This window comes from Crocodylus siamensis, chromosome 2, assembly GCF_052110815.1.
Source record: "Crocodylus siamensis isolate JL-2025a chromosome 2, ASM5211081v1, whole genome shotgun sequence".
NCBI classification, from domain to species: Eukaryota; Metazoa; Chordata; order Crocodylia; family Crocodylidae; genus Crocodylus; species Crocodylus siamensis.
Genome location: NC_143396.1, coordinates 183,556,607 through 183,579,868, shown reverse-complemented (window position 1 = coordinate 183,579,868; position 23,262 = coordinate 183,556,607). Strand labels below are relative to the sequence as shown.

General features: G+C 44.2%; 1 protein-coding gene across 1 annotated transcript in view; it reads left to right on the top strand.

The window, feature by feature from the left end:
- The window catches only part of TMEM86A (transmembrane protein 86A), a 47,178-nt gene that overhangs the window by 13,936 nt on the left and 9,980 nt on the right, over nt 1-23,262 (top strand). The window contains exon 2 of the mRNA XM_090032539.1: nt 19,145-19,409. Coding sequence (XP_089888665.1) covers nt 19,145-19,409 — 265 coding nt within the window. The remainder of the gene's footprint in view (nt 1-19,144; nt 19,410-23,262) is intronic.

Genomic DNA, 23,262 nt, shown 5'->3' with positions numbered 1-23,262 from the left:
CTCTCTCTGGAGAAAATCAGCTCTGTCAATCCACACTGGGATTGGTAGGGCATTCTGAAGGAGGACGCCAATGCTATTGGCAGTTCTGATTAGGGACTCTGCCCTCATTCCTCAAGAGGACTGGGGAGGTGTGCAAGAAGGTGTAGGCATGGATGAGGAGGTTCAACAGGTGGAGATGACGCAGTTCTGGTTTACATGCTGCAGCAGGAGATAGATATAGCCAGATACTGCTCTACTGCATCTTCACTGATGTGGAGACAGTGGTGCTAATCTGGCTTTAAAAAGTGTAAACACAAGCAAAATTAGCACTTGGGTAGTGCTTTGCATATGGACCGACTTTTAGCTCTTCATGGTCTCTATTTTTAAAGTACCTCAGAGTAAAAGGAACAAATGCTTGACTCTGGGCTTTGGTCTGGGACAGGAGTGACCTCAGAGGGTTTCAACACTGGTAGATCTCCAGCTGTTGCACGAGGGGCAGGCACAGGCAGAGGCAGATAAGGAACAGGGGCTCCTTATCCCCAATGCTGCTTTCCCTACCACCGCAGTCGAGGGGGACAACTTTAGGATGACTTTCCACTAGTTAGATTCTATACATGGAAATTTATAACAAATTAATACATTTCTAAGTATTGGGGGGTGGGAGGCATCTTAAATTCCAAGTTGTCTTGGATTCAGGCAAATACAGCAGTTTCCACAGAAACTTTGGTACAGGAAGGATGAGGCAGATTTTCACAACGCACGCATCCAATACTTTTTTCACATGTGGCAAACAAGCAGAAGCCACTGGGGATAGTGGCCTAGTTGGAAACGGGGCTGCATTCTTCTCGCTGGTGGTGCAAGTCAGTAATAACAGCACTGAAACCAGATCAGAAATCAGACCCTCTTTGAAAATGTGGCAAATGGTAATCATCTCCTGTTCCCATGTGCATACTCACTAACAGTAAAAAGCTGCTGCAAATGTTGATTGACTACACAAAAGAACCAAGATATAAATGGACACTATGTTTACATCCACAGTGACTTCGTAGTGAAAAAAGGTCTAATTTCCATAATCCCTGATCCTGGTGTTCTGTCCTGTGTGTCTTTTCTTCTATTCATTGTTTAGGCAGCCATTATCTATAAAGCATTTCACTAGAGGTAGACTTCCAGATAAATCCAATTGTTTAAATAGAAAGTCTCACTGCATCCACTTCTCTGTATGAGCAAGTATCCAGGGAACCATGAAAAAAGCTGCTTCTGGGGAGGTGGTGAAGAGGAGGAGAAAGATAATTAGTTGCTATAACAACTTGGAGGTGACAAGACAGATGATGGTTTTTCCTCATCTTCACAGGACACCTCCATTGATTCCTTTCAGGCATGTTCAGATGAAAGTGATTTCTGATCCTTGTAGAGAGTTACCAGACTCGCAGAGTGGAATACTACTGAGAGAGGAAAGAAACTAGCTCCATTTAACTGGAGGAACTGCACGCTCTTACATTACTTTAAGATCATGAAACCAGATCCTGAGCTGGTATAAACTGGAATCACTCTATTAAGTCAATGCAGCCATTCCAGATTTAACATAATCAGGAATGACGTTGGCGAGTAGGTCTCAGTACCCGTGCATAGCAAATGTATGTTAAAAATAAAAATAAAAGGTATACAAATCAATATGGCTCCATTAGCCGACAGATGATGTTTCCTTCTGTGGCAAGTATTCACATGGGAACAGGAAGTAGGCACCTAGACCACATTTTCAAAGAGAGGCAGTGTTCTTACTGAAACTGCGTAAGAGAGGAATCCAGTCCTGTTTCCAACTATGCCACTATTTCCTGTGACCTGGCTTTCTGTTTCTTTCTTTCTATTAAACATTTTTTCATCAATAATATTCCTGTAGGTTCTTCAGATGGATTTGGAAAGACACCATAGTATTGAAAAATGAAGGGGAGCCCCCACCTTTAAACAATAAAAACTTGCAAAACTCTTGAGAGTTTCCGTAGTCTAAACATAGAAGTTTTTCCTGTCTTTCAGATCCCAGCACTTTTTATAAAGAGGACTTCAAGATATAATGCCCGATGCAGAGTTATTTCCAAAGCACTAAGATAACTCCCCTTCTATCCTCGCTACAACATCTTTACTAGTAGAAGAAACCCATTGCCAAAGATTTAGGGTACTTTTGAAGCCAGGAGCTACCACTGAACATCTCTCCATATAGATCATGGAGAAAGGCCAGATCCTTGGTTGAAGTCAGTTCAGCTCCAGTAACTTCAGTACAGCTGCACAGATTTATATTACCCAAGTGTCAGCGTTGATCTTTATCAGACAACATCTATCTATCTCCTTCTGTTTTGCAACAGCAGCAAAGTAAGGAGTATGATTTAAGTAGAGAAAAGCTCCCAGCTTTTTATTCTATGACCATTGCTTCATTCAACTGCACAACCTCAAGCATGTTGCTTAACTTCTATCACTGTTTTCAATTCGTGTAATGGGCAGGGTAGCATACATCCTATGAGGAGGATCAGCTAGTTGATGTCTGTGAAATGCTGAGAATTATCCATTTAGTAATCTTGCTTGGCACATACACCCTCATATTGAAAGTACCAAACCCCATCTATTTTTTTCAGCTGAACTCCCAGGCATGCAGAATCAAGATTATTTGAACCTGCAACATCTCCTGGATTTTAAAGGATCCAGAATTGGCCTGTTAGAGTCCTTAGCCTGCTGGAAGTGCATAGGAGCCTGAACCTGTGACTGAATTTGCAAGGGTGCACATGAAGTCAGAGGCAATTGCCTCTGACATCAGTAGGAGAGTCTCCATTAACTTCACTGGTGAGGTATTGGACCCATATTGAGGCTAGTATCTGAAATAGGCTTCCCCAGGTCACAGAGGTCTGCAGCAGACCCTGGAAATAATATTTTTATCTCTAGTGTTCTGCTCCAGCCCTTCCTAAAACCATCCATTCTCCCAAAAACATGTTAAAGTCCATTTGAAAAAGCAGAGCATAGTTGTTACTGCTTCATGTTATATGCTGGTGGGAACTCTGTGTATTTCATTATCCTCATCTTTAGCATTAGCAATTCAAAACTGGGTGTGAAGAATATGATATGAAACTAAAGTATTTATGCCCGTATCTATTCAGTTCTAAATTGGGAACCATACAATCTGCACTACCTCTTACATGCTTTTTCTTAGTGATGGATACCTGCACCCAACTGCTGTAGATCCAGACAGAGTCCAATCAGCACCACAGTGCCCATGGAGGAAAGCTCCCTGCTGTGTTGAGTTGCTGACCTGCTGGCTCACATTTCCATTGAAATCCATAATTTTCTGTCTGTGTACATCATGCATTTCCTTTAACTTGCAAAATCCAGAGTTGCCAGGAAGAGTGTGAGAGAGTTCACTGTATCCACAGAGCCTGAGAAGCATTCCCCTAACAGGACTTTGCAACTGCCTTCAGAAACCCTAAAGATAAGAAACTCCCTCCTGTTGCTTTCTTGCCAAAGGAAAGCAGTTTCCTTGGAATCTTAAGCAGGGCCACTACATTATATTATTATGATGTTATAGTAGCATACAGCCCGGCTGGGTTTTTTTTTCCAGTATCAGTGGCTCTTTAGTTCTTGTCATAATGTAAATGGCCGCTGAGGCCCATAGAAATCCAGGTCACACCTCACAGGTTGTACCCAGAAAGCTAGTTCCCCACTGTGCATGCTTCCATGCCTGCCTGCCCTCCTTCCTCTGTAGGGAGCAGGTCTGTCTTATACCAGTCAAAAGCAGGAATTGAGGAAATTGTAAACAAAACAAAGAGTATCATTATGTACCCTTATAAGCCTATGGCACATCCACACCTTGAATACTTGTAGTTTTGGCCCACACACCTCAGCAAGGATATAGAAAATGTACAGAGGAGGACAACAGGATGATTAGGGGCATAGCTTTACCTTTTGTCTTTCTAATTTCTACCTATTTACCTTCTCACTGACATCCTGTCACACTTAGATTGTCTCATTTCTTGGAGTCTCAGAACAGCAGAGACTCCCTAGGCCTGAAGAAGGGTGACTGCACTCGAAAGCTTGCCAAGGACTTCTTTTTCCCAACTACTCAGTTGGTCTAATAAAAGATATCACATCTACCCAAAGAACCTTGCCTGCCTAGAGACATGGAGGGGCTTTCATGTGAAGAGAGACTAAATAGGCTAGAACTTATCAGCTTAGAAAAGAGTGATTTGGTGGGGATGTGATAGAAGTTTACAACATATTAAGTGCTGTAGAGAAAGTAAGTAGGGATTTATTATTTAAACCTCTCCAAATACTAGCGCTAAGGGACACAAAATGAAACTGTTAGGTTAGTAGGTTTAAAACTAACAAGAGAAAGGATGTAGTAGAGCTCTGCTGGTCTACAGTGTTTCCTTTTTGTCCCTAAATACCTACTCAGTACTACAGCCAGGGCTGGAAGGCTGCTGGTACAGAAGACTTCTCTTGCACAGTGCAGGAATTGTCTCTTGGCTTTCCCTAGCTGTTTTAAGTTAGTTTTGTATGGCTTCTGCAGTGCAAAGACAGCCAGAGAGTTTGGCCATGTGGTATTAAAGCCAAAGTCAAAGGTCTACAAAAGCCAAGCAGCCCATCAGACAAGCTCATTTAGGAGAGCAGTTTCAAAAGCCAATTGCACCCAAGGGACTGATACACCTAGCATCAGCTCCATGCATATTGGACTCTCCAGCCTGAATGATTGGTACACATTTACAGCCTTCAGCACAAGTCCAGTACATGTCTTTTGGATCAAGAGCAAGATGTTCCAACTTCTTTCCCCTAATGCATATGGCAGGGGTGGGCAAAATGCGGCCCGCAGGCCAGGTGCAGCCTACCAGCCCATTGTACCTGGCCCATGAGGCCTCTAAAAAATTTAGAAAATTAATATTCATCTGCCTCTGGCTGACTGTCATGCAGCCCTCGATGGCTTACCAAAACTCAGTAAGCAGTCCTCTGCCCAAAATAATTGCCTTCCCCTGGGAAGTGTGGGGTGGCGAGGTGAAATATCAACTATATATATTTCAGCCCTGGAGACTGCACCATTCTTTGCACAGAACAAATTGCTACCACCCATGCTGCACAACCCCAGGTTGTCCGGTTACAGATACTGTATGGTTCCAAGAAAGATGCCAGCAAGCTCCTGTCAAGGAGTTTATTTAACATATATTCTCACTCCACTATAAGCCAGGTAGAAACCACCAACCCTTTTCACAGAGGCCAGGAAACTGACCTTAGGATGTTACAATTACCAGTTGCTAACTATGGGTACATCCCCATGATTGGGAACATACGTTTCCCCAGGGACAAAAAGCACTGGCACAATATGGGCCACTACTGTTTGTCCCTGGGGAATGCCTGTGTGTGCATGCCGTAGTGTGCAGCACGCTGCCCCAGGTGGGGTAGGTGGGGTGGGGGCCAGCATCTGAACTGGCCGCAGCAGCCTTGCCTGGGGGCCTCCGGGGCCTGCAGCCATAACAAGCTGTCAGCAGGGAGCCTGGCTGGCAGTTGGAGTGTGGCTCCAGTTGTCAGCGGCACACCACCCAATGTGCCATCTCACATTTTTTTTTAGGTGCAGGGGGTTTTTTTTGATACCGGGATCTCCCAGTATCAAAAAGCCCCTCGTGCTGCAAATTAGCGGTGCAAGGAATGGATGCGCCCTACCCGAGTGGATTTGAGTCAACAACATAGAATCAGAAGTGCCATTCTGGCTGTGTAAGAGGGCCATAAAAAAGGACAGAATTTCCTCCTTGGGAATAGTGATACACAAAGGCTCTTCCTTAGCTCTATCACAACTAGATAACACACTACACATTAATTCATGCCATAGTCTGGCAGTAGAATACTACCCATAATGCACTGCATTTCAGCTAGCCCACTTTCCAGGGTGGGAAGGAAACAGAAGACATGGGATTTGCTGTCGACCAGCTAAGCCCCATCACAGCTCTAGATTACAAACACAGAAGTAAATTAACACCATCATTGCTATCTTGAGGCATCTGTGCCTGAAGTCTAGGATCAGAGTAAGTGAGAATCAGACCTTGAAACTCTGTGTCCTGTTGCCAGTTTCTTGAGCTTTCCACTTCCCAGCCTGGCAACCTTTAGACTGCCATGAAACCTAACTATACAACCCTGCTTCTTTGACTTGGTAATGTAGAATCTGTGCCAGTTTCTCCCCTGCAATAGGATGCAATATAAATGATAAAGAGTCTTGGGAAAACCTGGAAGCCATCACCAGGATCAGACACCAAGGTTTTTCTGTAAAGCAGCACAATATTCTTGTACTGGCAAGCCAAAGCATTTCTTCTGCAAATGCCATTCATTTGGGGAGCCCAGTGCCTCCTCTGCAATTGTTCCAAAAATGATGTCTTGCGGAAGGCTGTTTCTGTTTCAACCAGAGAAACTATCCTTTGTATTATGTGAGCCCCTTGAAGCTCCAGAACAGGAGTACAAAACATGCTATCCTATATATACCACAAATCCAAGAAGCAGCCCATGCCCTAAACATCTTACAACAGTATGATGAAAAAGGGGTGAACAGAAGCAGATACAGTGTAGAAAATGTAACAGGAAGAGTTAGGAATACTGTTGTAAGAACAATATACAAGCACTTAAGTCTTCAACTGGATGGGGGTGGAGGGAGTTGGGTGTCACAGCAGATGTGAGGTGTAAGATGACATTTGAAAGACTAATGAAAAGGTTTTGTGTCTGTTGGGTTGTTTCACCAAATTCCTCTCGTGCACAAAGAAAAGTGTGGTGAAAAAGGAGAAACATTTGCTCCCATACAGCATACTGATACTGCTTCAACGGCATCTAAGGTATATGATGCTATCTTGAAAGCAAGACTTTTTTGCCCTGGTTTCCAACAGCTGATTGACCATGATGAGGTTGAGGTTGGCTAGTTGAGGTTGAGCTCTGCACCTTCCTTTCTACCTCCAAGACAGTATAATCTCCAGCTGTTCATAGTAATGGCTATTGGCAATAGCTGCTACCTTGAAAACCACCAGCGCTTGCTAGGGAATGAGGCATTACAGTCAGCCGTCCCTCAGCCCTTCATTCCAATCACATGCCTGTCTTCTTAAAGAAAGGTTTACAGATAACCTTGTTTACAACAGTCCAGTGAACAGCTTCCAAGTGACCTTTGGTGCAGAAAGCCAGATCTTGGGTACAGAGCAAAATGTATTCGTCTCTAATCTGACTTGAGTCAGCCACAAAACGAAGGCTGTAGAGTCAAGTCCTGCTGTTAATGACTCCAAAGTTTTCCATCACCTGTATAAAGTCCAGGACAAATACGTTAGTGACCCTTGGCATGCTCACCTCGCCCAAACTTATGGGATTAATAGCTCCTGTGCTCTGTAAGGTATTAGATACATTGGTCACCTATACACAACCAGTTGTTGCCAAAAATACTTGCACAATGCTAGTGGAACACCAGTTCCCTCCTATTCTCAGGAAAGACCATACCCATATGCATCTGCATACCATATGTTTCCCTCCCCACAAGACAGTGTGCACCTTGTTTTGGGATCATGAATGAAGAAAGATTTTTCAGTCATCTCTACCACAGCACCTACTCACTGGGGGCTGAACCTTCCCTTTACCCTACTGCTCAGATATTTGCTACTGCCAATTCAGCAGCAGCGATGAGAGAGTTAAATCTGCAGCTTTGCTTCTGCAACAGGCAGAGGTCGAGTGATTCTGATTATAGGGCTTCACCCCGGCTCCACGAGACCGGAGCAATCAGACCTGGACAAGCCAGTGCCAAGCATAGCCACCTGTCACCATTCCAAGAGCTTCCTTGTTTAAGACATGACCCAACTGAAGGGAAAAGGAGCATGCGGTATGTACATAAATACAAATAAAACACTGACATCTGTGATCTGGTGTAATGGTACCTACTAGATAATTACATTCAGTACCACTGCTGTGTCTCAATACAGCTGCAGGCAACAAACTGATTAATGCTAAATGCTAGTACTGCTAACGCTGGCCCTGTAGGTGTATAGCACAATGCTGCATCAAACTGCAGTAGGTTTTATTTGCTTGGGGTCAATGTGCAGTGTTCTGCACTTGAAGGTTGATACATACTTATGGGGTTAATTTGAGTTTCTAGAAGATTTGAAGAGTGCCCTCCAGTTCTACCAGCAATTCTGAACCTGAAAGCAGTAACAGGCACTGTTGTGCCCCCCAAAAATAAGTGCAGAGGCGTTTTCTGACTCTTATCAAGAAGAAACTGTCCAATTACACCCACAGCTAAGACTCAGACATCTGCTCTATCCAATGTGTCCTATTTTTTTAGCTACAGATCTGTAGGAACCAAAAAAAAGTTGTAAATTGAGTTGAGCCTCTTAAATAATCCAGTTCCCTCTCCCCCTTCCCCCCTCCATCCTTCCTGAGAATGAATCCTCATCCAACCCCTTTATCTGAATGCTCTGCTAAGAAATTAGAGAGCCCACCTGCCACTATCATTTTAGTTTATTGTGCTGGTTCTAACAAAAGCACCTTGTTTGCTACTTTGTGCAATGATAGAAGAGTTCCTCCTGTATAAACTCTAGGCAATCAAACTACTTCTCCTTGATTACCAGCTTCTATTACTACCAGCACCCTATCCTTATTCATCGTACCTGTTAGTTGCCACACTCTCATATTTTATTTAAATATCTTACTTGGCTGTAATTCAGTGAGACAGTGTCTACCCTCTCCCCCTTCCCCATAATATTCTGAATGGTGGTTCATTAAAGAGATGGACTGAAACTTACACTGGACAAGGCCTTCCAGAGATGTAGTTTCTGTCTAATAGGTAGATAGTTCCACAGTACACCTGCTATACTGGACTGAATCAGGGGGTGATGACAGCGACACTGGTCTCCTGAGAAACTGGAAAACAGAAGTGAAAGCAGGAAAGAGACCTTCATGACCATCTTGCCCTTGACTTTACAGGGACATTGGAAGGGCAGACCTCCCCCCTTTGGTATCACCAGTGGGGTGAATGATGCTCCTTTGATTTTAAAGGGAAATGCACTTCCACACTCAGGACCCGAATTTATTCAATTTTTGGACATCAGCTCCTTCTTGCCTTACCCATACCAAGTTTAACCTTTACCATGCTTAGCTTTGTTTTTGACAAAGTAGGTGAGAGGGGACCTTGGCAGTGCAAGTGAAAAGGGAGGTAGATGCTGCTGCTGTGTTTTATTAGTTTCTAATAGTGGGAGGATGGTGCTCACTCCTGTGGGCAGACACTATACCACCCTAGAACAGTGGTGCTCTTTCTCCAGCCTGTGGGACAAATCTGACCCACTAGATTCCCCACAGGTCTGAAAGTTTGGTGGCAGGGGAACAGTGGCAATTAACACTGCAACTGTCCCTCCTGCGACCAAATTTCCAGGCCCTGCAGCCAGAGGACATAGCCCCATGCATCAGATGAGGCCCAAGTTGGATGTGTGGGACTGGGGGAAGTGGGCCCACTCTAGCACTTGCACTGAACCCATGCTTGGATTGGGTTCACAGACCAATCCTGTGCACCTGATCCAGCTCACAGCCCAGGTGGTCAGGCACCACTCTCCTAAAACAATAGGCACCTTAACATGCACTGGCTTCCTAGTTTCATGGTTTCTCCCAAGTTCTGCAGCTATGGAATTACTCCTTCCACAGTATGCCTGACTGGGGCAAGACATTTGACTAGGAAAAAACCCTAACTTTTGGTTTTTAGTTTTCAGCCATGATGTCCTCCTTATCTTGGGAAAGGTTAAGCTGAAGTTAACATAACTGCAGGTTGCACAGAATTCATTTTGCCTTGTAAAATGAAACTAATTGTTGCAACTTCCAATTCAGGACACAGTTGCGTAGGACTTCATATCCCCTCAGAAGGGCTTTGTTAATGCCAGCGTGATAATCCTCTCCCACCCTTTGCTCTCTCTACACCTCCACTGAGGTCCCAGGAAGGGAGATTTTTCTGATGCCAACAGTTAATGCAGCAATACATTTGAGTTCAGCACCCAACAATTTTGAGGGCTGCTGCCAAGGCTTTAATTGTGTCCTCTGGCAAATTGCCACCATCTCTTTAGAAAAAGAGAAGCTTTTTATGCTGTTGGCTCTACTGTTCCAGTAAGAGCAAAGCTTTTGAAGCACAGCAAAATCAGTTCTTTGCATTGCTGGGGGCATCACTCTAAGCCTCTTATAGGAAGGGAACACAAAGCCCATTGGGCTTCAGCAAGTGAAAGTGTTAAGCTAATGAAGTCTGTACTAGTAGTCCCATAGGCAGAAATCCTCAATTACTGGCTGGAGCTGCAAGACAGCTTCCTGCAGCAGGTGTGCTTTGCAAAAGAGGTTGGAGGTGTTGTGCTCTAGATGGTCTTTGGCTTTTAATGTTTACCATCCACAGCATGTCACCTGTCTCCAGTTCAGGCCTATGCCAAATGGAGCCTCATGTTACTCTTCTACCAAGCAAAATAAAGTTTTTCCACACTGCAGCTGTTTCTAGCACTGAATGCCACAGAAAGTAATTTAGCAGGAATTCTCTTACTGCTTCTAGAGGTCACAAGACACTCATAGCTGCCCAAATCCTCTAACGTGCACCAGATATAATGGAAGCATCTCAAGAACTTCCTCAAAGAGAACCTGTTTGGCCAACCTCTTCCCCCATGTAATAGGAGGTGAAAGACTACTGGGCCACAGACATAAAGGATAGGGACAGACGTTACACATAAACTGGTTTAAGTGATCAGAAATTGGTTTAAACCTGTAACAGAAGAGAAGCTCAGAGCACATAAACCAGTTTCAAAATGGCCCAAATCAGTTTAAGATAAACCTGGTTGAATGTAGTATCAGAGTTAACCAATCTGGGTCAAACCACTTTATGGAACTTCTGTCCCAGACCCCTTCCTGGTTCAAGTTAGAGTCCTCCAGCATGCTTTTCAGCCCTGGGCTGTGCTGTGCTGTCTGCTTCAGAGAGCAGGGCTGGCCCTTCTCCTCTGTTCCCTCGCTGGAGCAGTGAGGGCTGGCTCACTGGCCCCCTCAGGCAAATCCTGGCTAGGATCTGGGGCCAGGGAGGGGGGTTAAACACCCCTTCTCCTGCTCAGACTTCCTGTAGGCTGTAACTGTAGACTACAAACCCCAGAGGCAACTGGAAGCAGGAAGAGGAAGTGATGAGCAAACCTGCAGAGTCCTGCTAGTGTGATTTTGGACTGCAAATCCCAGAGACCTCAGGAGTAGCAGGAACAGAAAGCAAACACACAGCTCATGTTGGCCACATATCAGAGAGTCTAGCATCACCTGACTTCTGGCCTGAGCCACAGCAGGCATGTGCCTGTATTTGCTGAATCAAAAGTCAATGTCTGTTCATTTGTTTATTGCTTCAATCTTTGCAGTTTACACTGATCTGCAAAGACTGAATCCATTCAGCCTCAAGCTTTTTGACTGTCTGTACTTAGCCCAAGAGGTAGCATGACTGCTGCTCTTTCCAAAGCATGCTCAGCCGCTGAGACTGTTTAAATATCCCTTGTAGGTGTCTGTTTGGGTTTACCAATAAACTCTGGTCATGTGGTGTTGCTTTAGAAACACATTTTGAACATTTTGTATTTTAAAGGCATAACAAACTTGGGGGAGAGCTAGTGTTAAAAGAAGATTTCAGGAAAGTCCTTGTGAACTGAGGGAATGAGTCAGCTGGTTCCATGACAAAAATAATCAGAAAAGTCTCTTCCTCAAGGATTTGTGCACAGTGTTAGACAGCAGATTGGAATATGAACCAGCCCTCTATTCTGAGTAGCAGTGTGCTTTCAAAAGCCTTCTTATGAGGAAGTGAGCATTTTTGTTGGGGCATATTCATTCCTCCGATAGAGAGTGGATGGAAGGTGGGTGGGGGAAGTGGCTTGCAGTTCATCTATCCTGGGATTGTTGGTCTGGCCCCCAGTACAATTTAGAACTGTTCTAGCTAGCACCTCCATTGCCATGGCTTATTAGTTTACAGCAGAGACAGAGAACTGCCAAGCTGCAGGACTGTTGGATCCCCCGTCTCAGACCTGGAGCCTGCCCATTTTGGAATGCCACCTTGTGCTATTTGAATACAGGTTCTACAATGGCAATGCAGAACCGGGGCAAACAGAAATACCTACGTTGACACTCGCACCTAAAAAATGTAGGCTGTCACCTATGAAAGCTTTTGCCTCTCTGAACCAGTTAATCTCCAAGGTATCAACCCACCTTACCTTCTGCCTACCTTCAAACTAGCATGGCTAAGTCTCTCTACAGTTTCCTGGAGAGCACAATTTTGTGTCTTCAGTCCGTAGGCATGCCTTTCTATTGCAAGGTCTAAGCAAGGACATTAGTCCCATAGGTCAGTGATTCTCAACCAGAGTGCCGGGACCTCCTGGGCTTCCACCAGGTCTTTTGAAGGGTGCCACAAGGAGATAAGCTAAGCAAAGAAGCACAGGCTCAGGCTTGTCCCTTCCTGGACAATCTTCCACCTGTAGTGCCTGGCCTCTCTGCAAGGAGGTAAACACTGTAATATATCAATTAGTTTTTGAAATTGAATGCCACTCAATTCCTGAAAGTTATGAAGGGGTGCCTTGAGTCCAAAAATGCTGAGAACCATTGCTGTAGGTAGTGGAGAACAGGCAAAGCTTTTGTACTTTGCAATTCTTTTACTCTATCAGTAGCAATTCTCACTTATCTAACAAGTTCGTTCATCTGTAGAGTAATAAGCCAGTGAGTGACTGTGGGGAGGAAACTCAGAGGAGCTGGAAGAAGCAAATCTTCAACTCCTCTTTCAGGACAGAATAGGGGATCATAGCAAGCTGGCACCTATGAGAGGTCATAGGTCCCTGTCACTCTACTGCTGTGCACTAGATGTTAAAACTGATCCTGTACAGGTTGTCAGATTATCAATTAAAAACACTATAGTGGTCACTCTACTTTGAGGAACACTGACCAATGCTGACCAACAGGGAAATGATCTCCAACATAGGCTACTGGTAGGGGGTGCACAAGGGTGCACATGCCCCCCCTGACAGGGCTGCTGCCATCAGCAGCTTCTGCAGGTGCCCCCCCAAGTTCAGGAGGCACCAGTCACTCATGATCTCCAGCCTCCCTCCATGATCTAGGTCACGGGTGTAAAACATATGGCTTGTGAGCCAGATCCGGCCTGTAAAACTCTTTCATCTGGCCAGCAAGTTACCCAAAGTTGGGGGGCATGGCTGGTGGAGTATGACCTGCTGCAAAATTTCAGGGTCCCTGGCCCCAGTGAAAATTGTGATCAGTGACAGAGGGGTGAGTGAGGGCTGTTCAGATACAGCCCTTGCCTCACTGCCATCTGTCCCCTACTAGCACTGCCATCCTCTCCCCACCTGTGCAGCTGCCCAGTCCACACTGCCACTCACCCTTGGATCCATATCACTGGCCCCAAACCTAGACCCACCACAACTGCTGTGAGGTCCACAGATCTGGTCATGGAGGAGCCCCCCACCTCTGGTCTGGATCCAGCTCAGGGCCTTGGGGTGAGTTCGATATCCCTGCTTTAAGTTTTTTCCCCTTCTGAAGTATCAATGTTGGCTATGCACAGAGGTACTTAGCGGACCAATGGTCTAATCTGTTAGGATTGCATTCCTCTGTGTATGACTAGCCTGTTTGCTGCACTTACCCATGGAAAGTCAAAGCCATCACCTTCTCATGTGGTTCAAATTTAAGACCTGCTATTCTAAATGCCTCACGAGCTTATGGACACCAGGGAAAAAAAGACAAGCCATAACTTGCATCAACATAATCTACTACAGCAAAACTGCTGACTGCTTTAAATATTTAGTGACCCGCAAGTGGAAGTGAAAACAGGTATTTCAATAGGGCAGAATCAGTGTGAGACTTACAATGCAGGATACCAAGAGCTGAAAAACCCAGCTCTTCTTTGAAAAGACAATGGAACGCATACAATTCTACTGAAGTCAGGCTCCTGAGGGGTGGGCGGAGAAGGAGTCTCTTTGTTTGCTGGCTTGCACAGAACATCGTTCAAAGACTCTGCTAAATGGAAGTATTGGTATTTTATTTTTAAATACATTTCATGGAAATTGTTTTTTCAACCTAATGGGAGCCATCAGCCTCAGCAGGTTGTGACAGCTATTGGCAGGAGAAGGTTGCAACCTAACTCCCTGCTCTGGAGCATTTTAGAAAAAAAAAGTTCAAGGTAGAAGAGAGAATCATTGTATTTCCTTAGGGCCACTGAAAAAAACTGTTTTTCACAATGTTTTCCTGTTTCATGTCCAGTTCTACCACTGCCCTTGCATCTCATGATTAGGGAATTTTTCCTCCCTTATTCTCCAAATTAGTTTCCCACCTACAATCCTAATTTCAACCTATTACTCCTATTTACGCCCCTTTGTACCTCATCACATTTTAAGAGAGAGTGGGCGCATCTATACAAGATGTTTACTGCAGACAGAGCTGTCCCTAGGGTACAGTGAATTGGGGGAGCCTCCCTGCACCCCACACTTGGGGTGCCCATGGAGCTGGGTAGAGCAGCTGCAGCCCCTCCTGTGAGGCCCGCCTGGAGCTGGTGGCTCAGCCCCACACTTCAGAAGAAGCACAGAGATTCCCCCCCCTTTGCAGGGGTACCATGGCCCCCGCACAGTGTTAAGGGGGACCCTGCACAGGCTGATATGCCCCAGGCCCTACACTTCCCTAGGGTCAGCTCCAACTGCAGAGCTGCCTAATTACCTCCACAGTAAAGTCTCCACATCCACACATGCAGCCCTATTAGGCTGCAGTAAACTAATGAAGTCTGCTGTAGGTTAGTACTTGTATTTACAAGTACTATCTTATGGCAGAATTATTTACTGCACCAGAATGTGTGTATAGATGCTGACAAGGCTGGCTGGGGTACGGGCTGCTTGCTGGCTAGCCCTGCACTGGAGCACCCTTGTGCCCCAGTCAGTCCCTCCACAGCATGTTGGGATGGGCTGGAGCAGCCATGGACTGGCAGGCTGATCCCTAAGCCCAACCCAGCTCTCAACTTGCTGCAGTCCCATGTGCACATGTAAATGTGGCTCCCAGGAGCAATAAGTTCTGGCACGATGTGTGTTGGAGTTTATTGTTTTGCATTAATTGCATGTGTAGACACACCCAATATTAAGCATTCAAAAACACCTGCATGATTTAGGGACCCAAGTACCCTTTTCAGAATGGATTTAGGCATTTGCTGTCTGAGCTGGAGTGAAAGTCAATGACTAACGACAAATCTGTTTTTCAGTCACAGCATTTACTTCAGTGTAGAGTTTGCTTTATACCAAGTGGCTGTCTGTCTCGTGCTGAGTTCTGTGCTGCTCCACCTTCATCTACCCTTCCAAAGAAGCAGGGTACAGGTATCGCAAGTCATACCTCACCCATGATTGTTTACTTATATGGAAAACAATAAATTTTAAATCCTGTTAATACTATTTAGCAGCCTCCTCTCTAGGAAGTTTCAGCAAATACAAATAATAGTTTGGGGACCAATGCAGTAAATACTTCTTTATTTATGTTTCTATACCCTAATCTTGAAGAGAATGATGCACATGCTTGACTTCCCACACATATAATCCTCTTTACATCCTGCAATTTCTTACATGCATGCCTTTATAGGATGGAGGATCCTAGTTTTGACTTCTTGTTAGTCTGCCAAAGTCTTGGAATATTTTCTTTAGACATGGGAAAATTGCTATAATTATATCTGTGTTATTATAGTGTAAATATCATGGAAGTGGTTTTATAGTTATTTAAAACAATTTTAAAGGCACATAAATCAAAGTCACTTTGAAACAACAGGAACTTAGCATCCAGCTAATACACACATATGAAATTCAGGGCTTGCAAATGCAATTTCTCCACAATTGTTTGTTAATGTTTATGTACCGTGTTTCAGTCCTGTGTAAACTTAGGAGATGAGTTCAGACAACTTGGGAGGAAATAGTGTTTGTAAGTGTAGGAAAGATAATAGATTCTTATTCAAACACACGACAGAAAGGGTAGCATATGGGAGGCTACCTGTAGCATACTCTTACCTTTCTGGCATCAAAGCATAGCCTTGTCTGTCTGCCCTCTCTCTTAGGCAATTTCATGATTTGCTACAGTTTAGCCATCCAGCCAGACTACAAAGGCTTCCCTTCTTCAGTTTTGTACTCAGGATACACTCAAGGCCCTTCGCAAACCACAGCCTTGGCTTGTGTTGATACACAGTTAATCAATAGCACAAGTAACGTGTAGTCAATGGGCAGAATAACCTGCCCTGCCTTACAAACTGCACAAAGGGACATTTCTCCTATTTTCTCTGAAAGTCCCAGCTGTGTACCCAAACAGAAGTCACCTCTCAGTTTATAGTTCAAGCCCTCTCTGCCTCATTAGCCCACAACCTCTTTCTTTACTCGCTTCATCCCTTTTTCCAGGGGCCATCAAGAACTTACTTGTCTTCATACCTCATGTCCAAAACATTCCCAGCTTCCATAACAAACCCCTGGCACAGAGGGGTTTGTTATATATGCCCTGCCATTTCTTCCCAGCATGCTCTACTGTTTCAGCCCACAGGTGCAGGGGACTTGCACTACCCCCTCCAATCCTTGCAAACTTCATGCACTAGCATGCACCGGTATGAAACTGAATCAGACCCAGGGCTGTGCTGGACCAGTAGGGTTCCTTAACAGACCATTGCACATTCTGGTATATAGCATTTAGAATCACAATAGTTTACAAGATATTAAAAAAACAATATTAAAAAGGGGATTTTTGCCTTTCTATGGCCAGAGTGTTCTTTTCATAGAAGGGCCATCTGACCGCAACTTCCATTTTCACAAGCAGCTCACTGACTTCAGAATCTAAACCAGCACATCTGTAAACTTCCTAAATTTCCAGGACTGAACTCAGACCAGACATGCTAAGCAGAGACTTCTACTGTTTGAGCTGTAAACCTAACTGCATTAGTTCACAGAAAGCTGTCCTCTCAAAATGGGAGATGGACCAGGCAATGGGTCTACTCCTCTCAGCCCATCAGTAGAAAGTACTTCTGACCCATTTGCTGCTCCAGAGAAACAGGACAGGCTACTGGGCCACATGCCAAATCTGAAAAGAAAGCCAAGCCAGGATTCTCTTGACTATTTCTTTCTCATCTTTTCTTCCTTCCAACCTACAGATGCTTGGTAGCTCCCAGCCATTTCCATTACAGTGTCTGCAGCTTTGGTGGCAGGGGGGCTTAGTCTGAGAATATTCTTGCCCATTCACTATGTACTGGCAAAATTTTCCCCAGGAAGACAAGCCAAAGAGGAAAAATGATGATTTGCAACTGGTTAGGGAAACTAGATAGGGGAGTCATTACCAACCTGGTATATAATATAATGTGTCTATGGTTTATTAATGTGCTGTTTGTGAGTGAGGTATACAGCTTGGTTGCTAATAGAGTGTTTAAAATTTATGTTGACATTAGCCTACTAATAATGTATTCAGAAACAGTAAAATATCTCACCCTCACAGTAAAATATTGGACCCTCCCTCCAATAAGACAGTAGCTTTGAAAGCTCTGTCTGCTGTGGCAAGCTCAGACTTCCCAATGATGCTCATTTTCCGTGGTCTTGCTGCTTCATACATTACCTCTCACATATTGCATGCGAGGAAACCCTCCATCTTTTTCACTTTAATCTTCAAAACTCACCCAAACTACGTTTGTTTGTTGAAGCCTGTGTATTGTGTCACATTCAGGCTCCATTACTTTGGCATTGCAGCATGTAGATTTGCAGTCCTAGATCAGATTGGTGTTTTGGACCCAATGTACACTGAACCAATGGAAACATTTCCACTGAATTTGTTGGTTTTTGTACCAGGACTTGGCTTCTTATTTCTAAGATGTCAGAGGCAGCAAAGGGCCAAGTGACTGGAAAAGAGGGAAGTATCTTCCAGACTACAAGATTTAGGAGGGACCTGAACAGACTTGCGGATTAGTGTTTTGTAAATTCCTTTTGAGATCTCCGATATCTCCGTTCTAATCCTCAAAGGGAACTTACAAAACATCTTTTGTAAATGAAGCTGTGAACTTCACTTAATAAATCTACTGGATACAAAAAATCATGGACTACATAGAGACATTAGATTTATGACACATTACAATCTGCCTGACATCTGATTCACCAAGTACCTGCCTGACCTGACCTCTTACATTCTTCCCCCCCTTTTCTCCCCTCCTCTCCCCTACTTTTATGCCCTTTGCCCTGATTTCCAACTATTTCTGTTTTTTTACCTTATATTATTACCACTGTAGCATTTCTCTTCGGCTTCCCCCCCACCGTTTTCTTCCCTTCTTTAGCTCGTTTTTCTAATTTTACCTATTTATATGATCACTGACATCCTGTCACACTAAGCTTCTCTCATTCCCGTTTTCCTGATCTCCTACTATTTCCTTTTCCACAGACAGCCTCTTTTCTACCTTGTATTTTATCATTATATGTTTCCCTTTGGCCTCCCTCACCACTCTTGCTTTCCCCTCCCTTACCTGCTTTACCTTTTGTCTTTCTAATTTCTACCTATTTACATTCTCACTGACACCCTGCCACACTTTTAGCTTCTCATTCCTTGGAGTCTCAGAACAGCAGACTCCCCAGGCCTGAAGAAGGGTGACTGCACCTGAAAGCTTGCCAAGAACTTTTTTCCAACTACTCCTCTTTTATTAGACCAACTATCACATCTACTCAAAAAACACCTTTCCTGCCAACACAGCTACAACCAGAGACCTAGTGAAATAAATAAAAATACTAACAGAAATTATAGAGAGATCAGGCCCTGTATAGGTTTTTTTTTTTCCAGTGAGAGAAATAGATCATTTAATGCTGCCTTAGAAAACAGAAGGAAATCTGCTTCTTCCCTCTGGTCTCCATCCCAACTCACCAACCAACTAGATTCCATATCTCTATTTGGCAGAGAACTCAGGAAAGCTTCAAGACAGAACTGGAAAAAGCAACTGGAAAGTATGTTCAAGTTCAAGGACATTTGGGTTCAGTGTGTGGGTGCTGCTAGAGAGAATGCTTTTAATTAGAACGGAAGGAGCCTCTCAGAATCAAGACAGCAGTTTTACTCTGTGGTTTATGGTGCTGCAGGCTTTAACAGACCTAGTGATTTTCCTTGTTTTGATTGTTTTTTCCAGGTGAAGAGTGAAGGCCCAAAACTGGTGCCTTTTTTTAAAGCCACTTGTGTCTATTTTGTCCTCTGGCATCCAACTTCCAGCCCTTCCTGGTTCAGTGCCCTCATCAAGTGTCTGCCCATCTTCTGCTTATGGGTTTTTCTGCTGGCACATGGGATCAATTTCCTAATTGCACATCGAAGTGCCAACAGGATCTTGGCTGGATTAATATTCTCATCAGTAGGGGATGCCTTCCTCATCTGGCAGGAGCAAGGTTACTTCATTCATGGTAAGCAATGTGCCAGTCCTAAAGGAATGAAATGGTAACTGGGCCATCACATTATTTAGTTCTGGATTGCTGGGTCATATACAGTGTTTATACATGTGCTCCAGGATGCTAGGGGTGGGGAAGGAGGGGCAGTGCTTTAATTAGAGTGGCTCAGAGAGCTAATTAAAGTGCCCAGAGCATCTATCAGTGTCCCTGCAGTGAAAAATACCAGTAGGGGAGCTTTAAAGCACTCATTTGAACATTAGTTAACTAAAGCTTGTTGGAGGCACTTTAACTAAAGCTCATCAATTAACAGAGTCTGCTCCAATGCATTGCAATTACAGTGCATCAGAGCAGTGTCAACATACATGTATAGGCACCCATAGTTTCATTATTCATCCAGTATTAACTTAAGCAAGGTGAGAGACTTATCCCTTGCATAAAGCCATTGCAATTAGAAGAGTCTTGTCATGGATGATTGCCCCTAAACACTTCTGCTTCCTCATTCTGAGATCTGACAGCAAATTGGTGTCCAGGTCAGGCAGATGACTACATATGCCAGGGGTCACTTGCTGGTTATCACCTGGGCTGGCAGGAGTAACATTCAGGGAAAAAGAAAAGGAAGTTCCCCATGACATTCAGCCCTGAGCATCTAGCTGGTCCGTGAAGGGTATTCAGTCAGTCTTCCTATTCAGAGATCACAGCTAAACTGTACATCATACAGCTCCCACTATAATGCAGAGAAGCCAAGGGGAGTCCCATGCTTGGAGGTGAAGGTGGGCGCTAGAAGCCATGACATCAAAAGCCTAGCCCTAGCTGAAGATTATCTGATGCGAATCAGTCAGCCCAAGATGATTTTGCAAGACAGTTTTGAGGCTAACAAGCAGGAGTGTCTTGAGGGTGACTATGAGAACCCCTGGCAGAAAGAAAGGATTGATTTATTTCTTTCCTGTCCCACTTAAGACTGTGAGGAGGTTACTCTGAGGTGCTCATCTTGGTGGAAGTTGTATTGTATGTTGGGAAGCTGTTCCCCAGAGTCCAAGTGTGCCCACTGGATCTATACTTTTGCTAGCTGCACCAGACCTCTAATCCTACTCATAGCAATGGACACAAATGTTACCCCATGTTGTGCCCCACTGGTACTTGTTTCTCACTAACTGGCCCCATCTGTGCTCCCAGGCACTAGCTCACCTTATGGGTATTAACTGTGGCCTCCAGCCACCCCCAGGCCTTAATCTTGATTCATTCACTGTGTCCTCTAGCCCTATCTGTCTGCATCACTCAGCATACAAGACCCTATTTATTTCTCTAGGCTCCTGGACCCGTCTTAGCTCCATCCCCTCTACTTAAGCCTTGGCTATGAGCCTCTTGACCTAGGCCTAGCCTTTCTCTCCTTTTCCCCACCTCAGCTCAGGCCTATGTCCTCTTAGCCACAGCATATCTGTATCTCAATTCAACCTTTGGCATCTTGGCTTTACTCTAACCTGGCATCCAACCCTCCAGACTTCAGGCCCTTCTCCTTGCAGGCCTAGAGACACAGGAGGCCCCAGGTACCCCACCACATGATCCTCTGTCTACCTCTACAGCCACAAGCTAGTTCTTTGGTCACAAGCAGACATCAGCCACCTGTTTCCAACCAATATGCTTGAAGTTCCTCTGAGTCACTGTGCTGCTACAAGACCCTCATCCCTACTCTCTAGATCCCTACCAACCCTTTGAATACCTTGTCTAGCTTGCAGCTTGCTCCCAGACAGCCTAAACTAGTAGAGACATCTCTTCTTACAGCACTCAGAACCCTACTGCCTCAGGAACCCAAATTTATATCCTCCAAGTGCCACCTTTTCCAGGTAGGTGTGCTCCTGACTGGCCGCAGGTTTGCTCTTTCCACTTAATGAGCAACAGGCTGCTGTTTTCCTAACTGTGTTGTCTTTGTTTCCCTCCTACCTAGCTTGAGCTCCTGCCTGTTGCCTGGCATCTAGCTCCTGAGTCATTACTTGCATCCATATAGCTCTCTGGCTAGCTACTCTCCTAGAGGGAGCCCTTACTCATCTGCCTGCAGACCTTCCCACTGCAGTTTCCTTCTTATAGTAACAAGAGCCTCTGGCTCCCTGTTATCCTGCCTATATTCTATAAAGAGAATGCTACATGGCAAAACCCCCTCTCCAAAAAACCCAAAAACTACATGCCAAGAATGTTTTGAGAAACTTAGCTCAGTGTCAGAGGAGGCACAACAAAATTGTGGGCAGTCAGGACCTAATAATTTAGATCCCAATGCTTTTCACCTTCAGCAATGCTCCCTTTAGCTTCAGAAAGCCAGGGCAAATCATGAGTTTTTGATTCCTTCATTTAATTGGACTGATAGAATTCCTGAAATCAATATCCAGCAGCCCAGTTGCTTCAAACACTCCATTGACTGCAGCTGCTGACAACTGCACTGGGAAAATGCAGTGAAATGAGGCAGCCTTTCCTATTCAGGATGTTTTCAGGCTTGAATGGTGGAGACTTCTGTCCCACCGTCCCAAACAGGTCAATGTTTTATCTTTTCTGGCATACTCCTGAGCTCAGATTCTTTCAGGAAGGGGAAGAATTTGAGATGCCAGCTATGAAAAACCAAATGCCATGAATCTAGCTTCAATGCTGCTCTTTAAGGGCTTATCCACAGCCCATTAAAATTCAACAGAAAGATGTTTACTCATTTCAGTGGGCTTTGGATTATGTCCTAATTGCCCACAATTTTGTTGTGCCTCCTTGATACTGAGCTGAGTTTCTCAAAACATTCTTGGCACGTGGCTCTCTGTTATTTTACAGCCTTGATCTGATCTGGGGGTCCACCTCTCAGCTAGCCAGGATATACCTGAGAGCTGTCTCCTAGTGAACAAAATGGAAGGGGCAGTGTCATCAACCTCCCCCCCACCAACACCTGCTTGCTGGTTGAGAACTGCTGCTTTGGGGGATTTAGACACATTTTTTTTCCCATTAAGTTACATAAAATGTGTATATAATATTCCTATGAAGTATTATATACTGTGAAAATATCAGCTTTCATTTTGAGTTTTTTTCACAGGCTGATGTTAAACATTTGGCCTTTTGAGTTACCTTAGCAATCTTGAATACTAGTGAAGGATACAACTGACAGATTTGAGCTTCAGGCACTTACTGACAAGATATACACCAGAATCTTTGCCCTCCTCTAAAAAAAATACATTTTCTCCTTGTTTAAAGCTAATATGTTAGAGCTGAAATAGTCCAAATTTTGACACTGTTCTTTAAGGACATTTCAAATTTAAGTATCAAATAAAAAGAAATGTTAACCAAATTTTGTTTCCAACCCCATTAATATAGCTTTCAGTCTGAAAAAAGAGAGTTTTGGAGCTGGTTTTCTATGAATAATTTTGAGAAGAGTTTACTAAAGGGCATTTGTTTGTGATTTTCATAGGGAAGTGAAAGCCCTGACGACTTATTTTTGATCTGATATCTTTTTTCCCCCCTCTTCTGCTCTTTCAATCAGCTAATAGAAAAGAGCTTTGCAGGTAGCTTCCTCTTATATGTAGTAGATATTTGGTAACTGTAAAGTTCATCTTACTTGATGATAGACATTTTAAAACAATTCAAACAATGTAAGCAGGGAATGACATAAAAAGCAGACAAGTCACTTGACATGAGGTTGGAGCCTCCTCTATTGGGAAAGGTCAGGCAAGGTAGCCAAGTCAGTTGCTTGTGCTGCAAGTGGTCCATAATGAAATGGGAAGAAGAACAAAAAGATGCAGAGGGAAAAGGCTGAATTGGCTGGAAATTTGTATTTGCAGAGCTTGGTTGGGAAGGCTTATCTGAGTAAGGGCTCTGTCCAAGTATGAGCGTGTAATCTGCAAGCCTT